The 23,837-nt window shown below is 42.4% G+C and overlaps 1 protein-coding gene and 1 long non-coding RNA gene across 2 annotated transcripts; one reads left to right on the forward strand and one right to left on the reverse strand.

Moving 5' to 3' along the window:
- On the forward strand, window positions 1–21,186 carry srms (src-related kinase lacking C-terminal regulatory tyrosine and N-terminal myristylation sites). The gene is made up of 8 exons (XM_079528371.1): window positions 1–1,116; window positions 4,386–4,507; window positions 7,276–7,442; window positions 15,736–15,883; window positions 16,124–16,282; window positions 18,555–18,736; window positions 19,052–19,208; window positions 19,665–21,186. The coding sequence occupies exons 1-8, from the start codon at window positions 716–718 to the stop codon at window positions 19,862–19,864; spliced, it is 1,536 nt and encodes a 511-aa protein (XP_079384497.1). The 5' UTR covers window positions 1–715; the 3' UTR covers window positions 19,865–21,186.
- On the reverse strand, window positions 20,600–22,881 carry LOC306942496. The gene is made up of 2 exons (XR_013792304.1): window positions 22,394–22,881; window positions 20,600–22,331 (listed from the first exon to the last, which is right to left on the reverse strand). It is a non-coding gene; the product is annotated as an uncharacterized lncRNA (long non-coding RNA).
- Between the last annotated feature and the right edge of the window lie 956 nt (window positions 22,882–23,837).

The following is a 23,837-nucleotide window of genomic DNA, read 5'->3' on the forward strand; positions in this document are numbered from 1 at the left end:
ACGCACGCGCAGGTGCTGCTGTATCCGCCCTCCACGCACGCACGAGCTGGGTGGGGGTCAGGAGGAGTGCGCAGGTGCACTGACAGCGGGATCTCCGGGATGTGTACACCGCGCCAAACCAAACCAAAACACCTAACTTTTGGCTTATGGTGCAGGCTTACCTTTAAAAAAAATCCATACCATTGGCATTTATTCTTCGAGCAACACGGTTTAATATCAGTAACTAGCTTTTCTTCCATTAGGCACGCAGCTAATAGGATGGATTAACATTGTTTTTCCTGTGGGGTCCCGGGGACCTAATGATTCGTTCCTCTGGACCGCCGCCGAGTCGTTTCAGGGAACTGATCCGAGTTGGATCGCCTCCACGCCCGTTTCCGCATTCCCACAGGCCGCCGCCGTGGACCGTGGATGTTTTGATCCGTGATCACAGCAAAGGCGAAAGGAAAACCGGTTCCTCAGGATTCTCTGCTGCTGCTCAACTAGAACTACTGCTGGCGGTGCAGATATGTTAGCTGTGCGAGGAGCGAAAGAGCGTGGAAGGGGGATTGAATTGTAACTCTGGGCCGGCCCGGGACCAAGCTTTTGTTGGACTAATTTAACCCCCCGAGTGGTACCTCAATTCACCCCCCTACCCGATAACATCCCCCTAACCCTGGGGATTTATATTATTTATTTATTTATTAAACACCCCTGCGGTTTTTTTAAATGGTCCGGAATGGAGGATTGCTGTCGCTGCTGTATGCCATGTCTGAACCGGCTGTGGAACTGCATTTGGCCCGAGTTCCATTATCCCAACATCACCAGCAACAACAACACGATGACCATCGCCAACGCTGCGGTCGTCAACAACAACTCGCGGCCGGCGGAGATCCGGACCATTTCAGGTGACATCCGCGCTCCGTCGCCCAAGAAGAGGCCGGTGCAGCTGTACGCCGCGCTGTTCGACTTCGAAGCCCGGAGCACGGAGGAGCTGACGGTGAAGGAGGGGGACAAGCTTTCGGTGCTGGAGAAGCGGGGGGAATACGTGCTCGCCAAGAAGCTCACGGGCTCGCTGGAGTCCGGTCTCGTGCCGGCCAACTACGTGGCCCTGCTGCAGGACGAATTCGCCAAACACAAGTGAGTGAGTGGCAGAGAGTGTCACAAAAACTGACACGCAGGTACAATTAGCCTACTAAATACACCTGCCAGTTGTCTCTGCAGGGCAGGCAGGCTGCATCCCATGCAGCAGCAGCTGTGCGCGAGTACTGCATGTTGCCTTTAATTATGTATTGGTGAACAATGAAAGCTATCCTGGCTTTTATAGCAGTACTGAATATTTCATTCACAAGTTTGGTGTGTGGAAAAGCCCCCCGAACAATACACACACACACACACACACACACACACACACACACACACACACACACACACACACACACACACACACACACAGCCTGAGCCTAATGGCTTGGCATTAGCTCAGTGCGCAAATTCAGTGCCATGACATCCTTGAATTTAAACCAAAATTGACTTGAAACCCCTTTACTGTGTTGAAGCCTGACATTTATGGATGTTCTCTATGCAGCCACAACCCCCCCCCCCACACACACACACACACACACTTGAAATATTTATTGATATCCACATAAAAAGAAGTACAAGAATGCCTTGTACAAAGGACATAAACACTGCCAGTGCAGTCAGATAATAGGAAACCAGACAGTTACAAAGTGCCTTGTATAAGGCAGAACATTGTCACATACAATAATGTTGGCATACTTGACAGGCAGCAGACATCATCAATCATGGGCAACTAAAGGAAACAAGCCTCCTCCAAATTGACCGGCTTCCAGGATAATAGCTGATATTGAGCAGCAGTACCATGCCAACTGTTTGGCCCTCCTTTTGGAGAGGCCGGCCATTTGATGGCCCCTCACAACCAACTTGTGCACGTGCCCTAGGGCCCTAAGCTACCAAAGATATTAACAACCAAAAGTTTACATCTGTAGCCTAACTGTGAGATGGCCTGCTCTAGACTAGCTGATTATATTTTAGCACTTCCTTCCTCTAAGAAGCTGTGATCAACAAAAATCTCCTCCCTATGGTTTCCGTTAACAAAAATTACATCAGTCATAGCTGAAATGTTAGAGAACACAGAATCATCACTACACAGACTAAACTAGCTCTGGTCCATAGCCTTCTACTGCTTCTACGATTCTGCCCTGCAGTATAAGGCTATGGGACTTTCGGTTTAAATCTCAAATCGAAATCAGACCAGCCTCTCCTCTTTAGTGGAAATCTCACGAACGTTTGACCTACTCACCAATACAAAGACGGGTTGTGTCAATAGAAAGCCTACTTTCCTTAGTGGACGCACTCTGAGCCCCCCACCAAAAGTATAAACGGTACTTTTTGGCCAAAAAGGGATTTTGTTTCCACCGGGAAAAAAATACTTTTAGTTACTCCAATGCGCCCTCTACCGATATTGCCCAGAGAACTGCCTCATAGAGAATATAATTTCTGGCCAAAAAGTACCGTTTATACGTGTGGTGGGGGGCTCAGAGTGCGTCCACTAAGGAAAGTAGGCTTTCTAATGACACAACCCGCCTTTGTTTTGGTGAGTAGCAAAAACGTTCTTTTAAAATACGCTAAAGAGGAGAGGCTGGTCTGATTTCGATTTGAGATTTAAAACCGAAAGTCCCATAGCCTTATACTGCAGGGCAGAATCGTAGAAGCAGTAGAAGGCTATGGACCAGAGCTAAGGCTAAACATGCTTGGCTTCACAGTAGCATAGCATAATGTTGGACCTGAAAATGGAAGAGAGATCTTTTGATATCAAATGCATTATTTTGTCATGCCTACTTATCCCTTGTAGGGACCCTTATACATGTAGGACGTGGTTTCACTCTCACAAACGCACGCATACACGCACAACGCACACGTGACGCCCACCATATTGTAATGTGTGACAATGGGCTGTGGATTGTGTTTCTCCATATCAGCTATATCTCGGAGCAGGAATAATCTATTGTAGGGGCAGCAGCTTCTAAAGGGGAGGTATAGCCTTATCATCCTAATAGAGACTTTATGTGATTAAAAAATAAAGAGAGAATATGATTATGATATGCCACTCGATTTGCCATTCACTTTATGCCTGCTCATACCCTCTATAGGGAGGCTAAACTGCAGTATGTTTTAAGAATAGCCTAGGCCTACCAGGCTAGCACACATATTCTCTTTTGCAAGTTTGTAAAATGACAGACAATGTCCAATGTTCAACCAAAACCTAGCTCTAAACCTTAGGTCTTTATATAGGCTACTATACTAAGAACTAGAAGCTTATACGCCTAGCCTAATTAGAGCCATAAACGTAACGTAAATTCAATAATTGGACTATTAACACCTAGTATACATTCATACAACACAACCTCATGAGCAGAACCATTATTAACACCTGCACGCATTCTAACTAAACACAATAGGCCTATATTTGGACTATAATCTAAACATGTGTTATAATAATAACAATATTTATTTATATTTATTTACGACAATAATTATAAATGGTAAACACCTGTACACTCATACAGTAGCCCACAAGAAACACTTAAAGAGTATACTCCTTGTCACTTCCCACACCTTGTTTCAATGAAACCAGATAGTCATGGAAGTATGCCAAACGGGCAGGAGCCAAGGAGGCCCGCCCTTCACAAGATGATAAAGTAAATATGGGTTAGTTATTCATATCTGTGACAATAGGCAAGACTACACAGCTACAGTACTTGATGCCCTTTCACTAAAGATTCATTTCAAGATCGTCTGAATTCTAGGTCAGCTAGGAGGATACTATAAATAAGAGGATGTCTTGATATAAACAATATTATATTCAAGTTCAGGCTAAATGGAAAATGACCATTAAAAATGTTTAGAAATGTCTTGTTATTATGTCTTTGTTATGTCAAAATTGTTTTAAAGATGTAAATAGAAATGTCAAAACGGCAAAAGAAATGGCAGTGTCCTGTCTCCTTTTCTATTTCCTGGCTGTGTTTATGTGAAGGCAGCACCTAAACTCTGGCTGTTTGAGCAGTAGCCTTAGTGATCTCTGTGCCTGCACACATTTGGGGCCATGTTTACACCCTCTGAGTTAAATGAACAATGAGGATTAATGTTACCGTGTGCTTTGTCCTATGTATGTCCTCATGTTTTGTATAAACCGTTTTTTCACTTGTTTATATACACCCCTATGTTCCCTTGTTCGATCAAACCTCCACTCTTTTATCTTCTCATCTCTTCATCATAAGTCCATACACTTTCTTATTTATTTCGACTCTATACTTATATCCACCTGTCCATTTATCCATCCTCTGCCTGTCCCTCCATCCCTCTATCTGTCTGTCCGTCTGTAGGTGGTACTATGGTAACATAATCAGAGGTAAAGCAGAGAAGTTGCTGCTTGCACCCCAAAACAAAGATGGCTCCTTCCTGGTGCGGATCAGCGAGAGTCACAGTGACGAGTACACCATCTCAGGTACATTCTCCTCCTCCACTCTTTCCTCATTCTATCTCTCTTTTCTTTTCTATCTCCCCTTGCCTGCGTCCCACTGTGTCTGCCCTGTTGTTGTTGTTCAAAACTCCACCTCCCTCCTGCCCTCTTTCACTCCCTCCATCCTTTCTGCCACTTGTTTCTATCTAATCCTTTCTAGTCCCATGTGGTCCCGTCTGTCTTGCCTCCTCTGTATGTCCCCTTTCTCTTTTCCCCACCTCTCCTCACATTATCACTCATTCCTTGTCTTGTTGTCTCGATCATTCCCTCTCTTCTTTCTGTCTCCTATTTCATCCGCTTATCTCCCCATTCCTTACTCTTCTTCCTCCTTTGTGTTTCACTCTTTCTATTGGTTCTTTCTCCCCCTTAATGTCTTTCTTTCTTTCCTGTCCTCTGCCCTTTCCTGTCGCCCTCCATTACCCTTCAATCTCTCAAGGTCTTTAGCTGCCGGCGCCCACCTTCAGCTCTCTCTCTTTCTCTCTACAGTACATCCTTTCTCCTCCCTCGTTCAATTATATTTGTCCTTCTACCACAGTCATTTGTTTTCATTTTATGCCTCCCCATCCCTTCTGCCACACTTCTACTGGCAGTAATAGACCTCCCTCTGTCTCTGTTTGTCAGCCTGTCTGTCCATCTGTCTCTGAGTGTCTCTGTCTCTCTCTTCAAGGTCTTCTTAGGTCTCAGGGGTTTACACCTTCTGTTTTCTCTGCCCTTGCTTCTTTGTGTGTGTGTGTGTGTGTGTGTGTGTGTGTGTGTGTGTGTGTGTGTGTGTGTGTGTGTGTGTGTGTGTGTGTGTGTGTGTGTGTGTGTGTGTGTGTGTGTGTGTGTGTGTGTGTGTGTGTGTGTGTGTGTGTGTGTGTGTGTGTGTGTGTGTGTGTGTGTGTGTATAATTCTTGAACCCCCTCAAACACTTACACCAATAGAGTAGTACATGCATGTTTACTATGTTATCTATCTGCTCTACAATGCCCTTGGGGTGGGGGAGGGGCTTTAGAGTGCTGAGTAGTACACTGTGTTTGATTAATGGTTAAGAAAAGGCTTTGTCAGATAGATGTCATTTTTTATACTGTGTGTGTGTGTGTGGGGGGGGGGGGGGGGGGGGGGACTATTAAAATATTATATGCAACGGACAATATACGCCCGTAGTTGTTGAGAAATATCACCCGACAGAAAGAATGATTAAACACCTCCGCCTTTATGTTTAATTATCTGTGGAGTATATTATCCTGCTTATTACACGGCTACTTAGTAAACTGACCCAAAAGTTAAATGAGATGAAAGTATTCCTGTTAAGTATACTATGAGTACGTTTTGCGCTGGTCAAACACGGTCGTCTCGGAAAACAAATTGAAGTGTTGATCAAATAACATCAATTTTCGGATACTGCATTGTGTATTTCCCGCTCCAAATGTTTTAAAAAACATTCTTGAGACTTGAGAGCAATGTTCAGTTGTAAATGACATGGTGTGTTTGTGTTCATGGCTTTCATGTTGGATACGGCACAAAATCACGCAGCGCAGGTTGATATGAGCAGTCTGTTACTGAGCCCAGCGGTCATTATCCAGAAATAACACAGTGCTGAATTCAGTGATTGACCAATCAGAACCAAGCATTCAATCAAGCCGTGTAATAAGTAAGCGATAATACATGCACAATAGATGTCCCAATATACTGTAAGAAAATAACAGAAGAGGTGGGGTGTGACGTTCTTTATTGTCATATCAGGACACTTCAGTGTGCATTATCACACTTATACCATAGCACTTACACACATACCACTTACCAAAGAAAATAACTTGTTTTAGTCTAATAAAAACATAAATAATAATAATAATAAATTAATAATATATGTGTCCCCTATAAACAAAAGCTGTATTGTCCTTGGTAAACACTAGTGGTTACCAACAACAAGAGAGTTGCTGCAAACAAAGAGCTGCTACAGTTTGTTTATTATATCATTATGGATGCAGTTTAATACATCCTGAGCATTGATTAAGAACAGAGATTAAATTAATTGGTTTTATTTCAATGCAAATTCGTCACAACCCTAGAATACTGACCTTCTAATGTACACGCATACACTTCTCTTGCCTGCTGCATATTCCTGTTTAGTGTTATTTGTGTATTGTATGTGCAGTTTTTTTTTGCTACTGTGTTATTCATGTTGTGGAGTGTACAGAGACCCCCTTGGGGTGGTGATGCACTATGAAGATTAAATAAATACAAAAACGTAACTGATGAAACAGTTAGTTTAATTTCACTGCAGAACCATTGTGGCTATTTGTGGCCGTGGCATAATGCAGTGGTTTACAAGCCTTTTCATACCAAGGCCCATTATTTATTCGGTATTTGAGCCACAGACCCATTTGAGATTTAGCCTCGCAGACCCAAAACTAAGGGATATTTTGTTATCGTTGGATAAGGTTTTTTCACAATTCCGTGCCGTATTGATGTTGGTACCATAGGAGAGGCAGGTAAATTTTGATCAAAATGTTGTAAATTAAGTAATGCAGATGTTTAACAATAATTTAACTCTTGAGAGTGTAAAATGAAACCAAATGGACCTGTGCCGGTCCATTTGGTTTCATTTTACACTCTCACTAGTTAAAGAACTATAAGGGTCCATTTGGTTACCAACTTTCCATCATTTAGCTGGGGACCACCTGGAACCCCCTCAAGGATCACTGGTTGAAAACCACTGGCCTACTGTAACGTCTCCTAGTGACGGGTGGTCTCTCCTCTGTCCTCTGCAGCCAGGAGCGAGGGGAAGGTGTACCACTTTAGAATCCAGCGCTCCACCATCGGGGCCTACTTTGTCTCCGACAAGATCTCCTTTGGCACGCTGGGAGAGCTCATCTCCTACTACCAGAAGAACTCCCGCAGTCTGGGGGTCGCCCTGGACGAACCCTGCGCTCAGCAGGTAGGGTCACACACACACACACACACACACACACACACACACACACACACACACACACACACACACACACACACAGGAAAATAAATCCTAGATACCTCCATATCATCGCTGTCTTGGACAGAAACCTTGTATGTCCAAAAAGGTTACTTTGCAGAAAATAGAAGAAACACTGATGTATGTGTGAGTATGTTCAACAGACACCCTGCATATTGGACACATGTGTACACTTGGAGTCACAAACAGGCACCCACACAATCACTGACTCAAATGCACAGAATCACATGCATGCTACATTTACTGAAATGAATTGGCTCACATGTGGCATGGCGTGGCACACACCACGTCACATGTGGCGTGGCGTGTGCACACACCACGTCACATGTGGCATGGCGTGGCACACACCAAGTCACATGTGGCATGGCGTGGCACACACCAAGTCACATGTGACGTGGTGTGTCACACACAGCATCAACAGGAGAGCAGACAGTGTGGTGAAGTGAGTGATTAGTAGACTGAGCTTTACTTACAGGGACATGTCATAATTATAAATCATGCTCTCTCTGCTCTCATTAGGTTTCTGTCTTGGCACTTTAGCTAATCAAAGAGGCAACTCATTAATATTCAAAGTTGCCGCAGTATCTTCATGACTCGGCCAGTTTGTAGTCTGGGGTGTGTCGCATATGGACAAAAGAAGATATACAATATTTTTGAGCTATTACCTCTATCGATACTGTGACAACAATATCATTTATGATGAGGATGAAGTGATTAAAACCAGAAAAAGACAACACACATCACGATATCATGATATCCAAAACCCAAGTTATATCTAGTCTCACGATATCGATATGGTATCGACATAACTGTATTTATTTCAGCCTTTGTTGTGACCGATGTTAAATTACATCTCTCACTGTAACGCCCCAAACAGACAGAAACAAAGAGAAAGAACAGGCCAGTTGCACTAACCCAGCCGTTATATCTCTATTCACTACTCAAGAAATAGTGTAAACTAGAAAAAGTGCCCTTCTGGGCACAGGTCTCCACCAGGAGGATAGGACTGTGTGAGATGTTTGGCAAAATGTTTAGGAGTAATATAAACATGTTTGCCTTTGATGGCAATTGGATGATTTGAGGCATTGTTCCAAAAATGTGTTTTGCAAAAATCAACCTGTTGGTGGCGCTATAACAGGCCAATGTGAAAAGGGTGGGATATATTCCTCAGCCTAGTAAGAAAATGTGTGAAAGATTTCACGTAAATTGCATGCTGCGTTCATGATTTGAGGCTTTTGTTCAAAACGGGGCAATCTTGCAAACTGTGAAAGCCAATTATAGCCAATTAGGATGGAATATGAAATATCGGACAGATCCGACTTGAGCACATGACCATAGAGATACTGTGTAACGATTTGTGAGATTTTTGGACAGAATCTGGAGGAGTAATATCAAAAAATGTGTTTTACAAAAGTCGGCCTCCTGGTGGCGCTATAAAAGGCAGATGCGGAAAATGCAGGTCAAAGGTTTGTCCTTGGCCTCTAGGGAGTGTGCATGCAACATTTCACGCAGATCGGTGCAGTTTTAGGTAAAAAATTAGAAAAGCTGCCTCATGGTGGCGCTATAACAGGCCGTTCTGGAAAATGCGGGGCAGAGGTTCATCGTTGGCATCCAGGGAGTGTGTGTGCAAAGTTTGGCATCGACCGGGTTAACGGTGCCGGAGATTAGCTGGTAACGGACGGACGGACGGACGGAAGGACGGACGGACGGACGGACGGACGGACGGACGGACGGACACACACACACGGACGGACGGACGGACACACACACGGACGGAGTGCAAAACATACTCTCTCCCCATGCCTTCGGCCTGGTGGAGACAACTACAGGAATGAGTGCTATCGGGTCATGTGGATCTGGGGATCCACATGGGAACGCCGTGGCTCCAGTGTAGATCTCAGAATCAGTCATCTGTGATTTCAAATTTGGGCAAGGTTTCAGAACGATCACGAGCTCGTTGACTTCCATTGTATCGTTAAAGTTAAATATTTTAAAAAGTATAAAACATGAGAAAATTATTAGTGGAGGTACTTCTGTAACCTACATGCATACATGCGTGCCTACAACGTTGGCGGCTGCTCGGACCAGCCTCCAGCGGTTTGCTTTGTGTTGTTCGTATTTATCTGTTATGTGTGGAAAAAAATAATTGAATGCACACAAGACAATGGCGAAACAAATTCCTATGTGTGTACACACAATGGCTAATAAAGGAATCTGAATCTGCTAGATTAGCTATGGACAGACAAACAGACACAAACAAACACAAATACACTCAGACAGACCCTGTCAGACAGACCCTATATTAGTGGTGGGACAGCTGTGGCTCTCTGTCACTGTGCACAAGAACTCTGGTGCTGATCTGTCCAGCTGACAACTAGACTCCTACAGAGCGAAACCGTGAAAAAGTCCAACCTAGCAATTGAGTCATTACAGAGAAGTGGCAGTTTAATGAGCCATGTGTTGTTTTCTATATTCATGGGTTACAGTTTAAAAGAGGGCATATTTGGGGCAGAAGTAATCCGATAATTGAATTACATGGAACATTTGAAGAACAAAAAATAAAACGGAAGAAAATTAAGCTGTTTTTAAAGCTGTGAAAAGAACCAGAATAATTAATTTATGTGGATGATAAAACTAACAGAGAGAATTCAGAGGATAGCCAGAGGGTATAAATGTGCATGTTTGCACAATTATTCACGGTAAAAATGTAATATTTCTGAGAAAGAACCCCAGGAGACTGTGACTAAAACATCACAACCAGCCTTAAGTTTTACACAGTAAAATGCTGAGTGTTACAGGTCCATTTAGTCATTATTGTACACTATTTGAGTTATTTTAATACAGAGGATTTGACAGTGTGCATTTAGTTTCTTTCTGCAGTGCGGCAGAAGAAGCACCCCCACAGTGGAGTATTTTTAAGTCAAGGATTAACACACACAGGGGCTCAGTACCTTAGAGAGAACTAGAAGAATTCTTTCTCTGTCATTCCTAAAGGACACCTACTCTACTGTAATTACCGGGATTCTTACAAGTTGCAGTGGTGATCTGAATCCAGGAACACGTGAATTAATGTAAAACATAAATTGAACCAATTAACAAAGGATTACCAATGATATAGAGTACACGGACACACTGGTTTCATATAGTGTGTATTATGCTTACAAGAAGAGACCTATTTGTCATTATCTTTAATCTCAGGATTGTAATGTAGGTTTATGTCCTGGGGTGAAACCCTTTCAGAATGGATCCTCTGTGTTTCAGATTAAACCATGATTCAAAGGTTTAACCACTTAAATCCTGCATACTTACTATCGCTGAATGTTTGCTTATTTTTGCAGAAAGTTCACCTATTTTGGTCAAATGTCTGCCTATATTTATGCCAACTGTTACCCTATTTTCACAGAAGGTTTGCCTATTTTTGACAAATATGTATTTCACGTACTGTATTGAGGCGTGCCTCGATTAGTGCATGAGGGTTCATGTGGTTAATTATGTTTTACACCGAAGGGATTCACTTCTCAGTTGGCAGCAGACCCAAACACTGCATTTTTCAATGCATACAGTACAGACCTCTTAAATTATTGTAATTATGAATATGAAGCATGAGACGAAGATGTGAAGGCAAAAAAACTAAATCTTAGTAAAGATGCTGATGCTGATATCCCCAGGGACTCAGTGAGTGAGCAGGTAGGTACAATATGTAGGTCAGTACTACGACATTCTGCCAGCCAAAACAGTAGGGACAGTACAGTAGGGAACTTGGTTGACAATTTTACACGCTCACTCTATTGTATAATAGAAACACAATGAATGCTGAACTTGGAGTAAGATTTTGTTTCACGAAGGATCTGACATCAAATAATGTTAATAATCTTAATTGAGTTGCTAAATTGCTCACTTAATTGATCTGTCGCAGTAAAAGGGAACATTGTAGCATTACTGTATAACTTCAAATATATGGGAAATTATAATAAAGAATCTCCACATCGCACCGTAACAGTAGGCATACCTTAGGCTTGTTAGTGGCCGTTCGCCACTGTTCCAGCAACTAGCTTGGATTTAGATGCCACCAGATGTATCGGTAGGTAGAGAGATCCAGTTGTCTGGCAACGGGAGACTAGTTTAGTTCCTTTGTGCCCGGTTGCTGGTGATAACAGTTAAGCATGCAAGTATATGTGATGAATATAGATTATCTAATCTCCCAAGCATTCATGGTAGTTTATTATATCCATAGCCTTATTTAGCCACAGAGATGAGGTGAAAATAGCATTTTGAACAATGCAGCAAATATCAGATGTCGCCCTCCCAGTCTTTTTTATCATTCCCCTCAACCAGGGCAAATGAATGCTGTGTATGTGATCGTGCTATGTACACAAAAATAACTACTGTTATCCCATTTTGGGCGGGAACCCCTTTTGGTGTTAGCATTATGTTATGCTTTAGCTATTGAAAAATAGCAGATCTACAAGCTCATAGCGCGCCACCGAGTGGCGCGCTACGAGCTTGTAGGTCTGCTATTTTTGAAAAATCAAAGAACGACTGACATGGAAACATAGCTTTTTCAGAAAACTGTCAGGATGTAGAAGACATTTTTAGAATCTGATCTCAGGCCTAATTAATTAATCCATTTGTAACTCAGAGTTCGTACAAATCTGAGTTACAAATGAACAGGGAGGAATGGAGGATTATATTGTATTGTGTAGTCTTTGGAGAGAAGAGTTCAGTGATTGGTGGCTTTTTCTTTCTTCTTCCTTGCAGACCACAGTTTGAGGCTCAGTTACCATGTGACCATGGACACAATCTGAAGCTACTCACTAAACACATGCACACACATACCGCACGCACGCACACACGGGCACGGACACACACACACACACACACACACACACACACACACACACACACACACACACACACAGAGAGAGAAACGTGCATACTTATTCATCAGGAGCAATGAACAAATATGCACACGTACAGTACAACACACATGCATAGACAGACACACACTTACCGTAGGCCACATAGAAATGCACACATATACCCATATAGCCAGTGCATTTGCATACGTTACCGTCTATGATCATTCATCCCATTTGTTTTAATTTCACACTTTTTTAGATTTAAAAAAATGTCTATTCATTTCAAATGCGTTGAGTTTTAAATGCATCATTTTGATATTTATTTATTATTAAACGTATAATTATTTATTCCAATCACCAGAACAAAGATTTGTTATAGATTGCTTTGATTTTATGAATGCACTATTGGCTGATTGTACCTGTGCCTTTTCTGAAAGCTTTTGCAAAATTGCCATTAGCATTTTGTCCGCTAAGGAACACTACCTGCCTCCTGCTATTTTATAAATGGTGCCACTTCTTACTACGTATTTAACCACTTAAGACCTATGCACATGGTGTATGATGAAAATCTGACCTGCAAGCTCACAACTTAAAAATAATAATAATAATAATCTTCACCTTCAGTATAATGCAATTCTTAAAACATGGACAGTGGATTGAAAGTAGCAAATAAGTAGTAAAATCTGAAAATAATGTTAAAAGTACATGTGACATGTTGTGTATACAATCTGATGATGTACATCTGATTCACAACAATAACACTGAGATACTTGTAAATGTTTAACCCATCGATGCCTGAGGCCAAATCTGGAAACGCCTTCTAGGGCCTGACCTTTTTTTAAATAGTTGTGTTGCTTAAACTAAGTAAACAAAGACAATTTCATGTTTTTTACTTTTATTTTTTAGACCATATTGGCATGCCATTGTCTTTTTAACTTGTTGATTGTTTGATGTGCTCTCACTTGAAAATCATTCATTTCATTCATATTATTTATTTCATTTTATATCAAAGTACTTAATCACTAGAACATGTTGAGTAGCATGAGATTGTGTTGTTAAGGAATAAATGTGTCATATCCGTTTTTGATGTCCGCTCCCATTTATTCATACAGGAGATAGACGATAATTCCATCCATCCATCCATCTGTTCATTCATACATTCACTCACCCACATGTATTCCACAATATTGCCAAACATTAAAATTGGACACATGGGGAATGTATGTACAGTATATTCCCAAATGCATATATTACTAGGCACGGTATTTTAAAGTGTCCAATTGTCAACATTATAGAAAGCTGCGCTTATTGTCAAAACAGCTCCCTGTTGCTGCCCCGCCTCCACTCAAAAGAGTGCGATTTGACATTAATGTTTGTATCTAGTTGACATAAACGCAAGTGTACCCAACACTGGCATTGTTGGGCACTCCTGTTTTGCTGCGGATTTTGAAAATACTTGTACAGCTCCACAAAGCCTGACTGTACAGAGCCACAGACATTCATAGTGCTTTCAAACCCCAGTCTTTAGTACAGCTCCACAAAGCCTGACTGTACAGAGCCACAGACATTCATAGTGCTTTCAAACCCCAGACGAACCCTTTAGACGATGTGTGCACATCTAGTATGTATAGGTGGCCCCGGGGAGGTTGGAATAGTGGTCAGAATGACTGCCGCATAACGCAGGTTCCCAGATTCAATCTCTGCTGCTGCTGTGTCCCTGTCAAGCTGACACTGAATCTGCTCACTCAGCAGTACGTCCTACTGAAGAACGGCATCAGCTAAATGTCTGGAATAAAATATAATGTCAAATATACTCCTGTGCACTTTGTATCAAATACCACTGAAACCCTCCGTCTTGTTTCTCTCAGTTGTCCTACACCGGAAAATCCTCAGTGTTCATTTAACTTTGCGAGTGTACAAATGTAACCAAATGGACCCATTGGCGTCCATTTGTACACTATTGAGTTACAAATTGATAATGATCACTGAGCATTTTGCTTTGTACTTGACCCTGCAAAGGCTAGCAGCGGAAAGCAATTCTGTGTGTTTTTTTCTTTTAAATGCCACCAGTCAGCACTTGGCTTTAGTTGTTATATAAACAAAACTGATACCCCTGAAAAGCTTGGAGAAAGCATGAATCCTGTGTTTATTTAAGGCCGTTAAGATTTTGCTCTGAGAGCAATATTTGTGGCATAGTATGAGATGAAAAATAAAACGACTCTGACTGTCACTTTAAAATAATCAGTCCATGAATTTAGCTTTGTAAGCTGTCCTAATTTATATAAATGATATGGAGCCATCTTCAAGCTGTGGGACCTTTAAACAGGGGCTTGTCTTAACATATTGCGGAATTCAATTTCACACTCTGCATTGTTAGAAAATATGTATATTGTCCACAACTGTAAAACGTTCTCTTGTTGTTATTTTTGCATAATAAGTAAACTGAAAATAACTCGACTTCAATGTTTTCAGATAGACTGTGGGTGTATAAAGCATTAGGCCCGAGCACAGAAGTCCCTCCTTTGATAAAGAGAGCTTGCACAACACAATCTGCTAATCCCAACAGAGAAAGTCAGCAGAGAGATGAAACGGAATATTAACAAGGTTTAGTCAGAATACTAATGAGGTCAGGCTGAGTTACGACCGGATGTAAATGCTTTATAGGGTGTGTGTGTGTGTGTGTGTGTGTGTGTGTGTGTGTGTGTGTGTGTGTGTGTGTGTGTGTGTGTGTGTGTGTGTGTGTGTGTGTGTGTGTGTGTGTGTGTGTGTGTGTGTGTGTGTGTGTGTGTGTGTGTGTGTGTGTGTGTGTGTGTGTGTGAGAATATATTACACTCTCTTACTTCACTTATTTTAACTATGGCAGGTAAATAAAATGTTGGGACATGTGGAGTTTGCTTTGGAGTTGCCCAAACTGCAAGTGCACATTTGAGTGAGGAGTCTGCTATAAACACAACAGTGACAACACGAGATATAGCTATAAACACAACATGAGATCACGACACTGGTATCGGTATTCGGTATCGGCTAACACAGAAATTGAGGTATCGGGATCGGATCGGAATCGAAAAAAGTGTATCGGGACATCCCTAGCTGGAACCATTCGATTTGTTGTTTTTTAATACATTTACTGTTTAGGATTAACTCACAGTTTTTGAATGTTAAGCATCTGCTTCTCTCTTTTTGTTCTCTGAAGCACATTACCTAGGTTTACTAACAGCACTCTGACAAAAATGTAGTGCATTATTATTAACATTCAGGATTTGACAGTGTACATGCTTAGAACCTCTGTCATGGACCACTTGATTTAAAATAAATGGTTGAAAGAGTCTGATAGCAACGATAGCATGTGAAGTGAACACATTTGTTTGGTCTCTGTGCAGAGGGAGCTGTTTGACATGGAACCCTGGGAGAGGCCCAGAGAGGAGTTCAAAATGCACCGCAAGCTGGGAGAGGGACACTTTGGAGAGGTGTGGGAGGCCGTATGGACCACAGAGAACAAGAGAGTGGCCATTAAGATGCTCAAACAAGGTATGGATAGACAAATGGGATGGATGGATAGGATTAGATCGGTGGAGGGTGGGTGAGTGGTTGCTTGGATGGATGGATCTATAGAAATGATGGATGGGTAGATACGGTAAATAAGATGAATAGATATACTGTAGATGGGTGCCTAGATGGACATAGGGTGCATAGGATGACTGATTTAATGGATAGATAGGATGGATTAATGGATTCCTTCCCTCTCCTCCTCTCTATGCTCCTCCCCAGAGGACACAAAGCAGGAGGAGTTTGTAAAGGAGGTCCAGGCATTGAAGAACCTCCACCATCCCAGGCTGATCCAGCTGTTAGCTCTGTGTTCCAGAGGAGAGCCCGTCTACATCGTCACCGAGCTTATGACCAAAGGCAGCCTCAAAGCCTACCTCATCTGTATGTTGCACACACACACACACACACACACACACACAGTCACACACACACACACAGGTGCATAAAGCAAGAGCTGGGAGCCACCTCAAGTGGTGATGATGGCAGTTAACCGATAAATACATAAATTACATAAAGAATGTATATTATGATCCATTAAGATATATTAATCTATCACACACACACACACACACACACACACACACACACACACACACACACACACACACACACACACACACACACACACACACACACACACACACAGGTGCATAAAGCAAGAGCTGGGAGCCAGAGGGAGGAGTGCTCAGGTGCACTCACGCTCATAGCCTCAAGCCCTACTCAAACTACGTCACTTACAGTCATTTCCACCCAGTAACTTGAAACAAATGTAACATAAAGGTCCGTCTGGCCTGGTAACATAATTTACATTCCTTTACATTAATCTGATTCTGTCATTCACTACACAGTGACTCACAGTTGCTAAACAGGCTCTATAGAGGGTATGCGTGTGACATCATCATCATACCCGGAAGTTATGCGGTAAGGCCTACTGAGTGACAAAAAAATACTTTCTGGCCTTGACAGCCCATACATCCAAACAGAAAAGTCCCTCACTTTATACATGCACATACGCTCTATATGCCAGTGTTTATTCCTTATTAATTCGGATGCCCATTAGCTGCCACCAAAGTAGCAGCTACTCTTCCTGGGGTCCACAACAAACATACCGTAACAATTACATGCCCAACACAACAAAAACATGTACAGTCTTGCTAAAAAACATTCAAGACGATAAAAGTCAAGTAAAAAAAGAAACAAAAAAGGATAACAATCCATTAAATTGCAAGCCAGTTAATTTAAATTACGGTAATTGATCAAGTGTCTTTTAAGGAGCTTCTTAAAACTAGCCTTACTGGTGCTTCAGTGATCATAGTTGGTAGCGTGTTCCACTACTGTACTACTGTAACATATACAGTAGTAATTGCCCTTACTTGATCTGCACATATACTACATTTGTTCTGGGTTTTTGTTTAACCATGTGACCCCTAGTAACCTGCCTGGTAGCATGGCTATGACGATCTCTCACATACTGCATTTTTGTGAGTACAGACAAACTGGTTGTTTACTATGACAAATATTCCAAAAGAAACTCACAAAATCGCATGCCCAACCTCTCCTCCACTCTGAGCCATGGGAGGCTGGCATGGCAATATCTCAGTACTCTGCCTCACACCCAATGGACAGTGCCGTGAAAGATTTGCAGCTTTATTCTGAGCTATTTGAAGCTTAGACAGATGAGACGCGCATAATAAAGGTGAGATAGTACTAGTGAATGTGTCACTAGACACTAGCACTCTAGAGGCTGGGATAAAAAACAAGGAACACCTTTTAATGCATGCTATTCCTCTACCCATTGAGTGATAGACACACCTGATTATCCTCCTTAATGTCTAGCAGTGAAAATAATATTACATACGATACGACTATGAAAACTATGCAAAACCTGTCAGTCGGTCCGTCCGTCGCGCCTCGTGACACATTCCATATATGGCCATCAGTCCGTCACGCCCGTGACACGCTCCATATTTGGCAGTCTCCATATATGAAGATCACGACACTGACCTCAAGTGGTGATGATGGCAGTTAACCGATATATACATACATTACATAAAGAATGTATATTATGATCCATTAAGATATATATTAATCTATTACACACACACACACACACACACACACACACACACACAGAGAAACATGTTTATATAATCACAGACATCAGCCTCAAGGCCTGCATTAGTGGTAGATCAAACACAACAATGTACATTCTTGACTTGCACAAGCGCACACACACACACACACACACACGCGCACACACACACACACACACACACACACACTCTCTCCTCATGCATATTACATACAGGCATGCACATTATGCCAGAAGACATGGAATTAACCATACATTATGCAGGAAGACATGTGCCCACCCACATGCACAGCGCGCGCACACACACACACACACACACACACACACACGGTATAATACTGTCAAAGCTGTCAGTCCAACAGATCATTTTAAATGACGAATATTCAAATAATGTGGGGAAAAAAACGTTCTTAGGTCTGCTATAATTAAGCGAAGAGGCACACATAGCAAGGCAAAATGGAGATGCTGCTTCCATAGACCAGACAGAATATATCATTGACATTACACAGATCGGTATGCTAAATAACACCTGCACTGCTACTGTGTGTGACTTTGCTGCAGCGGCAGAGGGCCAGGTGCTAACGTCAGCCCATCTGATCTACATGGGCAGTCAGATATCAGAGGGGATGGCCTATCTGGAGGATCGACACATCGTTCACAGAGACCTGGCAGCAAGGAACATCCTGGTGGGGGATGACCTGGTCTGCAAGGTGGCCGACTTCGGACTGGCAAGAATTATTAAGGTTTGGGGACTGTGTGTGTGTGTGTGTGTGTGTGTGTGTGTGTGTGTGTGTGTGTGTGTGTGTGTGTGTGTGTGTGTGTGTGTGTGTGTGTGTGTGTGTGTGTGTGTGTGTGTGTGTGTGTGTGTGTGTGTGTGTGTGTGTGTGTGTGTGTGTGTGTGTGTGTGTGTGTGTGTGTGTGTGTGTGTGTGTGTGTGTGTTTTTGACTGGTATGACCAAATAAGGGCATATTCCGATACTGGTATCGGGACATCTCTAGTACAGCTAATGTTACAGTATGTACTGTAATGTATGGATGACTGTCCCGTGTGCTTCCAGGACAGCGTCTATACAGCCAGTCGTAGCACTAAGATCCCAGTGAGGTGGACTGCTCCGGAGGCTGCTCTGTACCAGAAGTTCTCCGTCAAGTCAGACGTCTGGTCGTTTGGTGTGTTGCTCTATGAGATGATGTCACGGGGGAAGATGCCCTATGATGGTAAAACACTGAACATTTTTGTTCTATCCACCGATACTGTGTGTGTGTTTATTGATTCATTGTTACTGTGTGTGAACAGTGTGTGTGTGTGTGTACTGTACATGCATGTTTATGGATTGATTGCTTCATTGTCAATGGCATTTAATGTTTGTGTTGCGGACATTTTGTGGGAACAAAAGCTGTATATAGGAGGGGCTAGCGCCCCTCAAAAACAAAGTCCATATATGGGCATTCCCAGACCTGTTGTTTCAGCGCGACCTCGCCCTTTAGGGCGTCTTACTGGTAGTAAATCATCTTGGTGCGGGTGTTCGACTCCGGCAGAATAGTAGTTTCCTTAAATAATAAGTCACATAATGAGCATAGTGGCAATAATTACTTACGCTGTCTCTCTGCTCCTCTTGCCTCCTTCTATTGCCTTTTTTAATTCCCCCTCATGGCTCTCTGTCTCTCTGTCAGGTAAGAGCAATAAGGAAGTACTGGAGCTCCTATCATCAGGCTTTCGGCTGCCGTGTCCGACCCGATGCCCCCAGAACATCTACCGAATCATGATGGACTGCTGGACCCCTGAACCCTCCAAGAGACCTTCTTTTCATGCCCTGCACAGCCAGCTGGACTCCATCTATGCCCGGATATACTTCAAGACTATAGAGGTGTAGAGAGGATTATTATTAGACTTCCACTATGTGTCAGAGAAATAGAAAGGAGGAGAACAGAGATTACAGGGGGATGGGGTTCAGAAGAGGATTTGAGAATGTGACAGAGGGAGAGCAACATTCTTCTATTCACACTAAGGATTTTATTTTAGAAACGGCAAGTGGAGTAGAGAGAGGGAAGAGAGAAAGGTAGTGAAAATTTAATTGGGCTCTGTTTTCTACTCATCACACAATGACATGATTTATAACAAGAGAGGAGGAAGAGGACTGTTCTTCCTCTTTACTTTGTTTAAATATCTCATAGGGGAAGGAGAGAAAGGCTGACCATCACTCCAAGAGAGCAGGAAAAGCCCAATGAGAGAATATGAAGGAAGTTGATCAGTAGAACAGGACAGGAGAGGAGAAATGAAGACGCCATGTGAATAATACTGCACTCGTACCAAACTAACCACTCACACTCATGCTCACAGCACAAAACTTCTATGGTTTTATACCCCAAGCTGTGATTTGTACACATTTTTCTAAATTGTATTTTATTATCTATGTGCCATGTCTGTGGAGCCACACAATGAAATATAAGGACGGGTCTAGATTTGAAAGTGACCCGTCTGTGGACTCCGGTGTCCAATGTTGAATTTACTTTATGTGCAATAATTCAGTGCTTCCTGGGTCGTGTGACCGTCAAGCTTACAGAGTGTTTACTCACCAGACTTAATTTACAGGGTTTTGGCCAATGGCAGTGCAGTATAGCCTGTAGCTATGAAAACCAATTTCACTTTTTTTCCTTTTGTCTATTATTTTTATATTTTCACTTTCACTGAGAAACCTCTGCAATAACAAATGGCTCTAATGGGCCATAATGCTATATGTATGTATTTCTATGAATAGGACTCTGTTATGTCTTCGCTCAGCTACAGGCCCGCTGTCGCAGACAGTCACAATTTGAGTGCCTATGTTTACACTCCAGAATCTGAACACACTGAAGAACTTGCAAACTGTGGACTACAAAGAACTACACAAAGCCACTGGGACCGCACAGGGACCTAACCATAGCCAGAGGAGGTTTTTAATGGGTCATTCAGGGGTGGGAGGGGGTTGTGCCAAAAAATATGATTTCGCAGTGTTGTTTTAAAACGATGCAATTAGCCAACAATGCAATTTTGGACTTCCTATGCATGGTATTTATAGAAGATGAAAGCAAGTGAAGTGAAGGAAACTTGAGCCATAAACATCAAAAACACCAAAAGATGAATTTAGGGCTGCATGCAATTTGGTACCAACCAGAATGGATGGGAAGTATATTAATAAAGTATTTTTAGGTTTTATTTTGTCATGAGTGGAGCTTTGATTTCAACCGAAGCTAAATCTATATTACCAACAGTTGAAGTAAACTAGGTAATCATGAGTGCATGAACCTTCAACCCTGTCAGTTCTTTTATGAGCCTTTGTATTCTTCTATCCAGTAAGCTTTTGTATTAGATATGCTCATGTGCGTGTGTACGTGCACCAGCGGGTGGGTGTCTGCACCTCCCTCCAGAAGTGAGACTCGGACCATTAAGCATTGTTGGACTCTACAGCCCTAAAGACGAGTTTGTTTTGATGCTACTGTATATTTTGTACTGTCTCTGCAGTGGCATTTACTCCTGTGTGACCATAACAGAGTATAACTGGTGGCGCACGTGCTTTGATATATTCTTGTTCCAAGTTAAGACTTGAAAATAACAAGGACAGAGGTGTGCATAGCTGAGCCATGTGGCTCATCGCTGACCACAGCATTGCACCACCATTGCATGTCATCTACTGAGTTAGTTTGAATATAGTCTCTTGAGACGGACTGTTCTCATGTCAAAGGAAAAAGGGCACTGTTTCTCCTTTATTTGCAGATGGGTTCTCAGATTGGTTTGAATATGATGTTTCAAGGACTTGTGTACGATTTGACGTACGACGTGCTCAGCTGTGAGGACGACCGCCTTGGCAACTACAATCAGTACAGAGCCTTGCATGTACTAGTAGGTTGCAACCGGAAGGTGTATTTATTTTGCCATGCACAGAAAATGCAAGACAATAACACCACATGTAACCTCGCCTCACCAGGCTTTCCACCACCTCGGAGGAAAGCCTGGTCTCTGTTTCAAAAGTCCGTATGATCCGGTCGGGAGCGGATGATATTGTTACGTCATGTTGTAGTATTGTTTTGTAGTCGACAGGCAGGAACAACAAACCCGAACTTCCTTTTCCCTCAAACTGATTTTTCTCAATAAAAGCTCTCGTAGCCTGTAGCTTTTATTGAGAAAGGTCGGTTTGAGGGAAAAGGAAGTTGCCGCCCCGTTGTTCCTGCCTGTCGACTATCATCCGCTCCCGACAGGATCATATACCTAAATGAAATGGTGCCCAGGCTACACCACATGTAGCTTCACCCTCAACAGACCTACTTTAACTAATAAGTGGCAGCATTTTTAGGCTCAGGCAGCTGAGCTAATGAGCCAGCCTGGACTATACCATTCAAAGTGGTGCATTCTAAATCTAGCATACCAAGAAATACATACAATACATAAATAAACACCTTAAATACTTAAATTCCCTTAACCCCCACAAGTATATTAAGTCTTGCTGAACTACAAAAGTACTCTTTCCTCACTATAGGTGCATGGAAAAGATTCACCTGTGTCCTTGAAGTCAAAGCCAAATGGTATTTTGAATCAGTCCCAGTTTGCACTAAAGTCTTTGCATTGTTTCTGTTATTTTTATATATTTATATTTATTTATTCCAAGTTGTTTAACCAGTTTTAGCCCCTATTGAATTTAGATGTCACCAGATGTATGGTGCATCTAGTAGTAACAATACTTACTACAGGCTACTACAAACAAGATAAAATAAAACTGCTTGCTGAATTGACATGAAATTTGCAGTGACCCCATAACCTTTCCTCTAGTCAGGGCCGGATCTACCATATGGGCACGTGCCCAGGGGCCCCTCAAAAAATGTTTTTTTAAGCTTCCACAGAAAATGTCCCTGCTAATCCGAATGAAATAAATGGTGTCTAAAAAGATTAGTGTTTTATTGTTGGTGAGAAGGCAGCTGAAAAGTTCAATTGTGTGTAAAGCAGCAACAATGCGCTAGATTGTCTGTCAATCTGGGGGGGGGGGTAGGTGACCGGAAATAGGCCAATATACCGGCATAAAACCGCCCCAAAACGGCCCAAAACAGCAAAGATTTACGTGTGCATGTGAAGGGGGGCCCTTGGAGCTTCAGTGCCCAGGGGCCCTTAGAGGTGTTAATCCGGCCCTGCCTCTATAGTGACCTCATTTGTTTGACCCATGACCTTCTACTGTCTTTTTCCGTTTGTTATTTTACTTAAACATTTTTGCAGATGTGTCAACACTTCAGTGAGTATATGATACCCCCTCCACCAAAATATAATCATTTTACATTTTATTTTCACTTTGCAATGTTGGTGAGTTCAAAGAATTTTGGTCTGGTTAGAGGTAAAGAGCAGCATGGCCTCTAGGGACCGCTAGTGGGGCTTTTAGGTCTTGTTATTAGCGGCATGTCAGAGATTGATTGATTGATTAATTGAATGAGTTCGCCCCCTGTCAAAAAAATCGCTAAAATCACTCAAACTAAAGAAATTGAAATAATAATAATTGCGACCATAGGTCGCAGATTACTATGAAAACCTGCAGTTGCTGAAAACCTGCAGCAACCTGACAGTCTGTCTGTCGATCCGTCACGCCACCATATATGGCCGTAAGTTCATCACGCCTCGTGACACGCTCCATATATGGCCGTCTCCATATATGAAGATCACAACACTGACCTCATCAAACCCTGGATAGCCATACATGGAGAAGACTGGATCATCATCACCTAGATCTGCATATATGGAGCCGGCCAGCAACTCTACATCTGACCTCAAACCTCAAACCCTTAGATCTCCATATATGGAGCTGACCTGTTCCGACATTCCATATGTTC

This window comes from Electrona antarctica (assembly GCF_951216825.1).
Source record: "Electrona antarctica genome assembly, chromosome: 2".
In the NCBI taxonomy this organism is placed as follows: domain Eukaryota; kingdom Metazoa; phylum Chordata; class Actinopteri; order Myctophiformes; family Myctophidae; genus Electrona; species Electrona antarctica.

Coding starts and splice junctions, on each gene's coding strand:
- srms (XM_079528371.1), top strand. CDS start 716: ATGGAGGATTGCTGTCGCTGCTGTATGCCATGTCTGAACCGGCTGTGG. Junction 7,443..15,735: donor ACGAACCCTGCGCTCAGCAG/GTAGGGTCACAC, acceptor GTCTCTGTGCAG/AGGGAGCTGTTTGACATGGA. Junction 18,737..19,051: donor GACTGGCAAGAATTATTAAG/GTTTGGGGACTG, acceptor GTGTGCTTCCAG/GACAGCGTCTATACAGCCAG.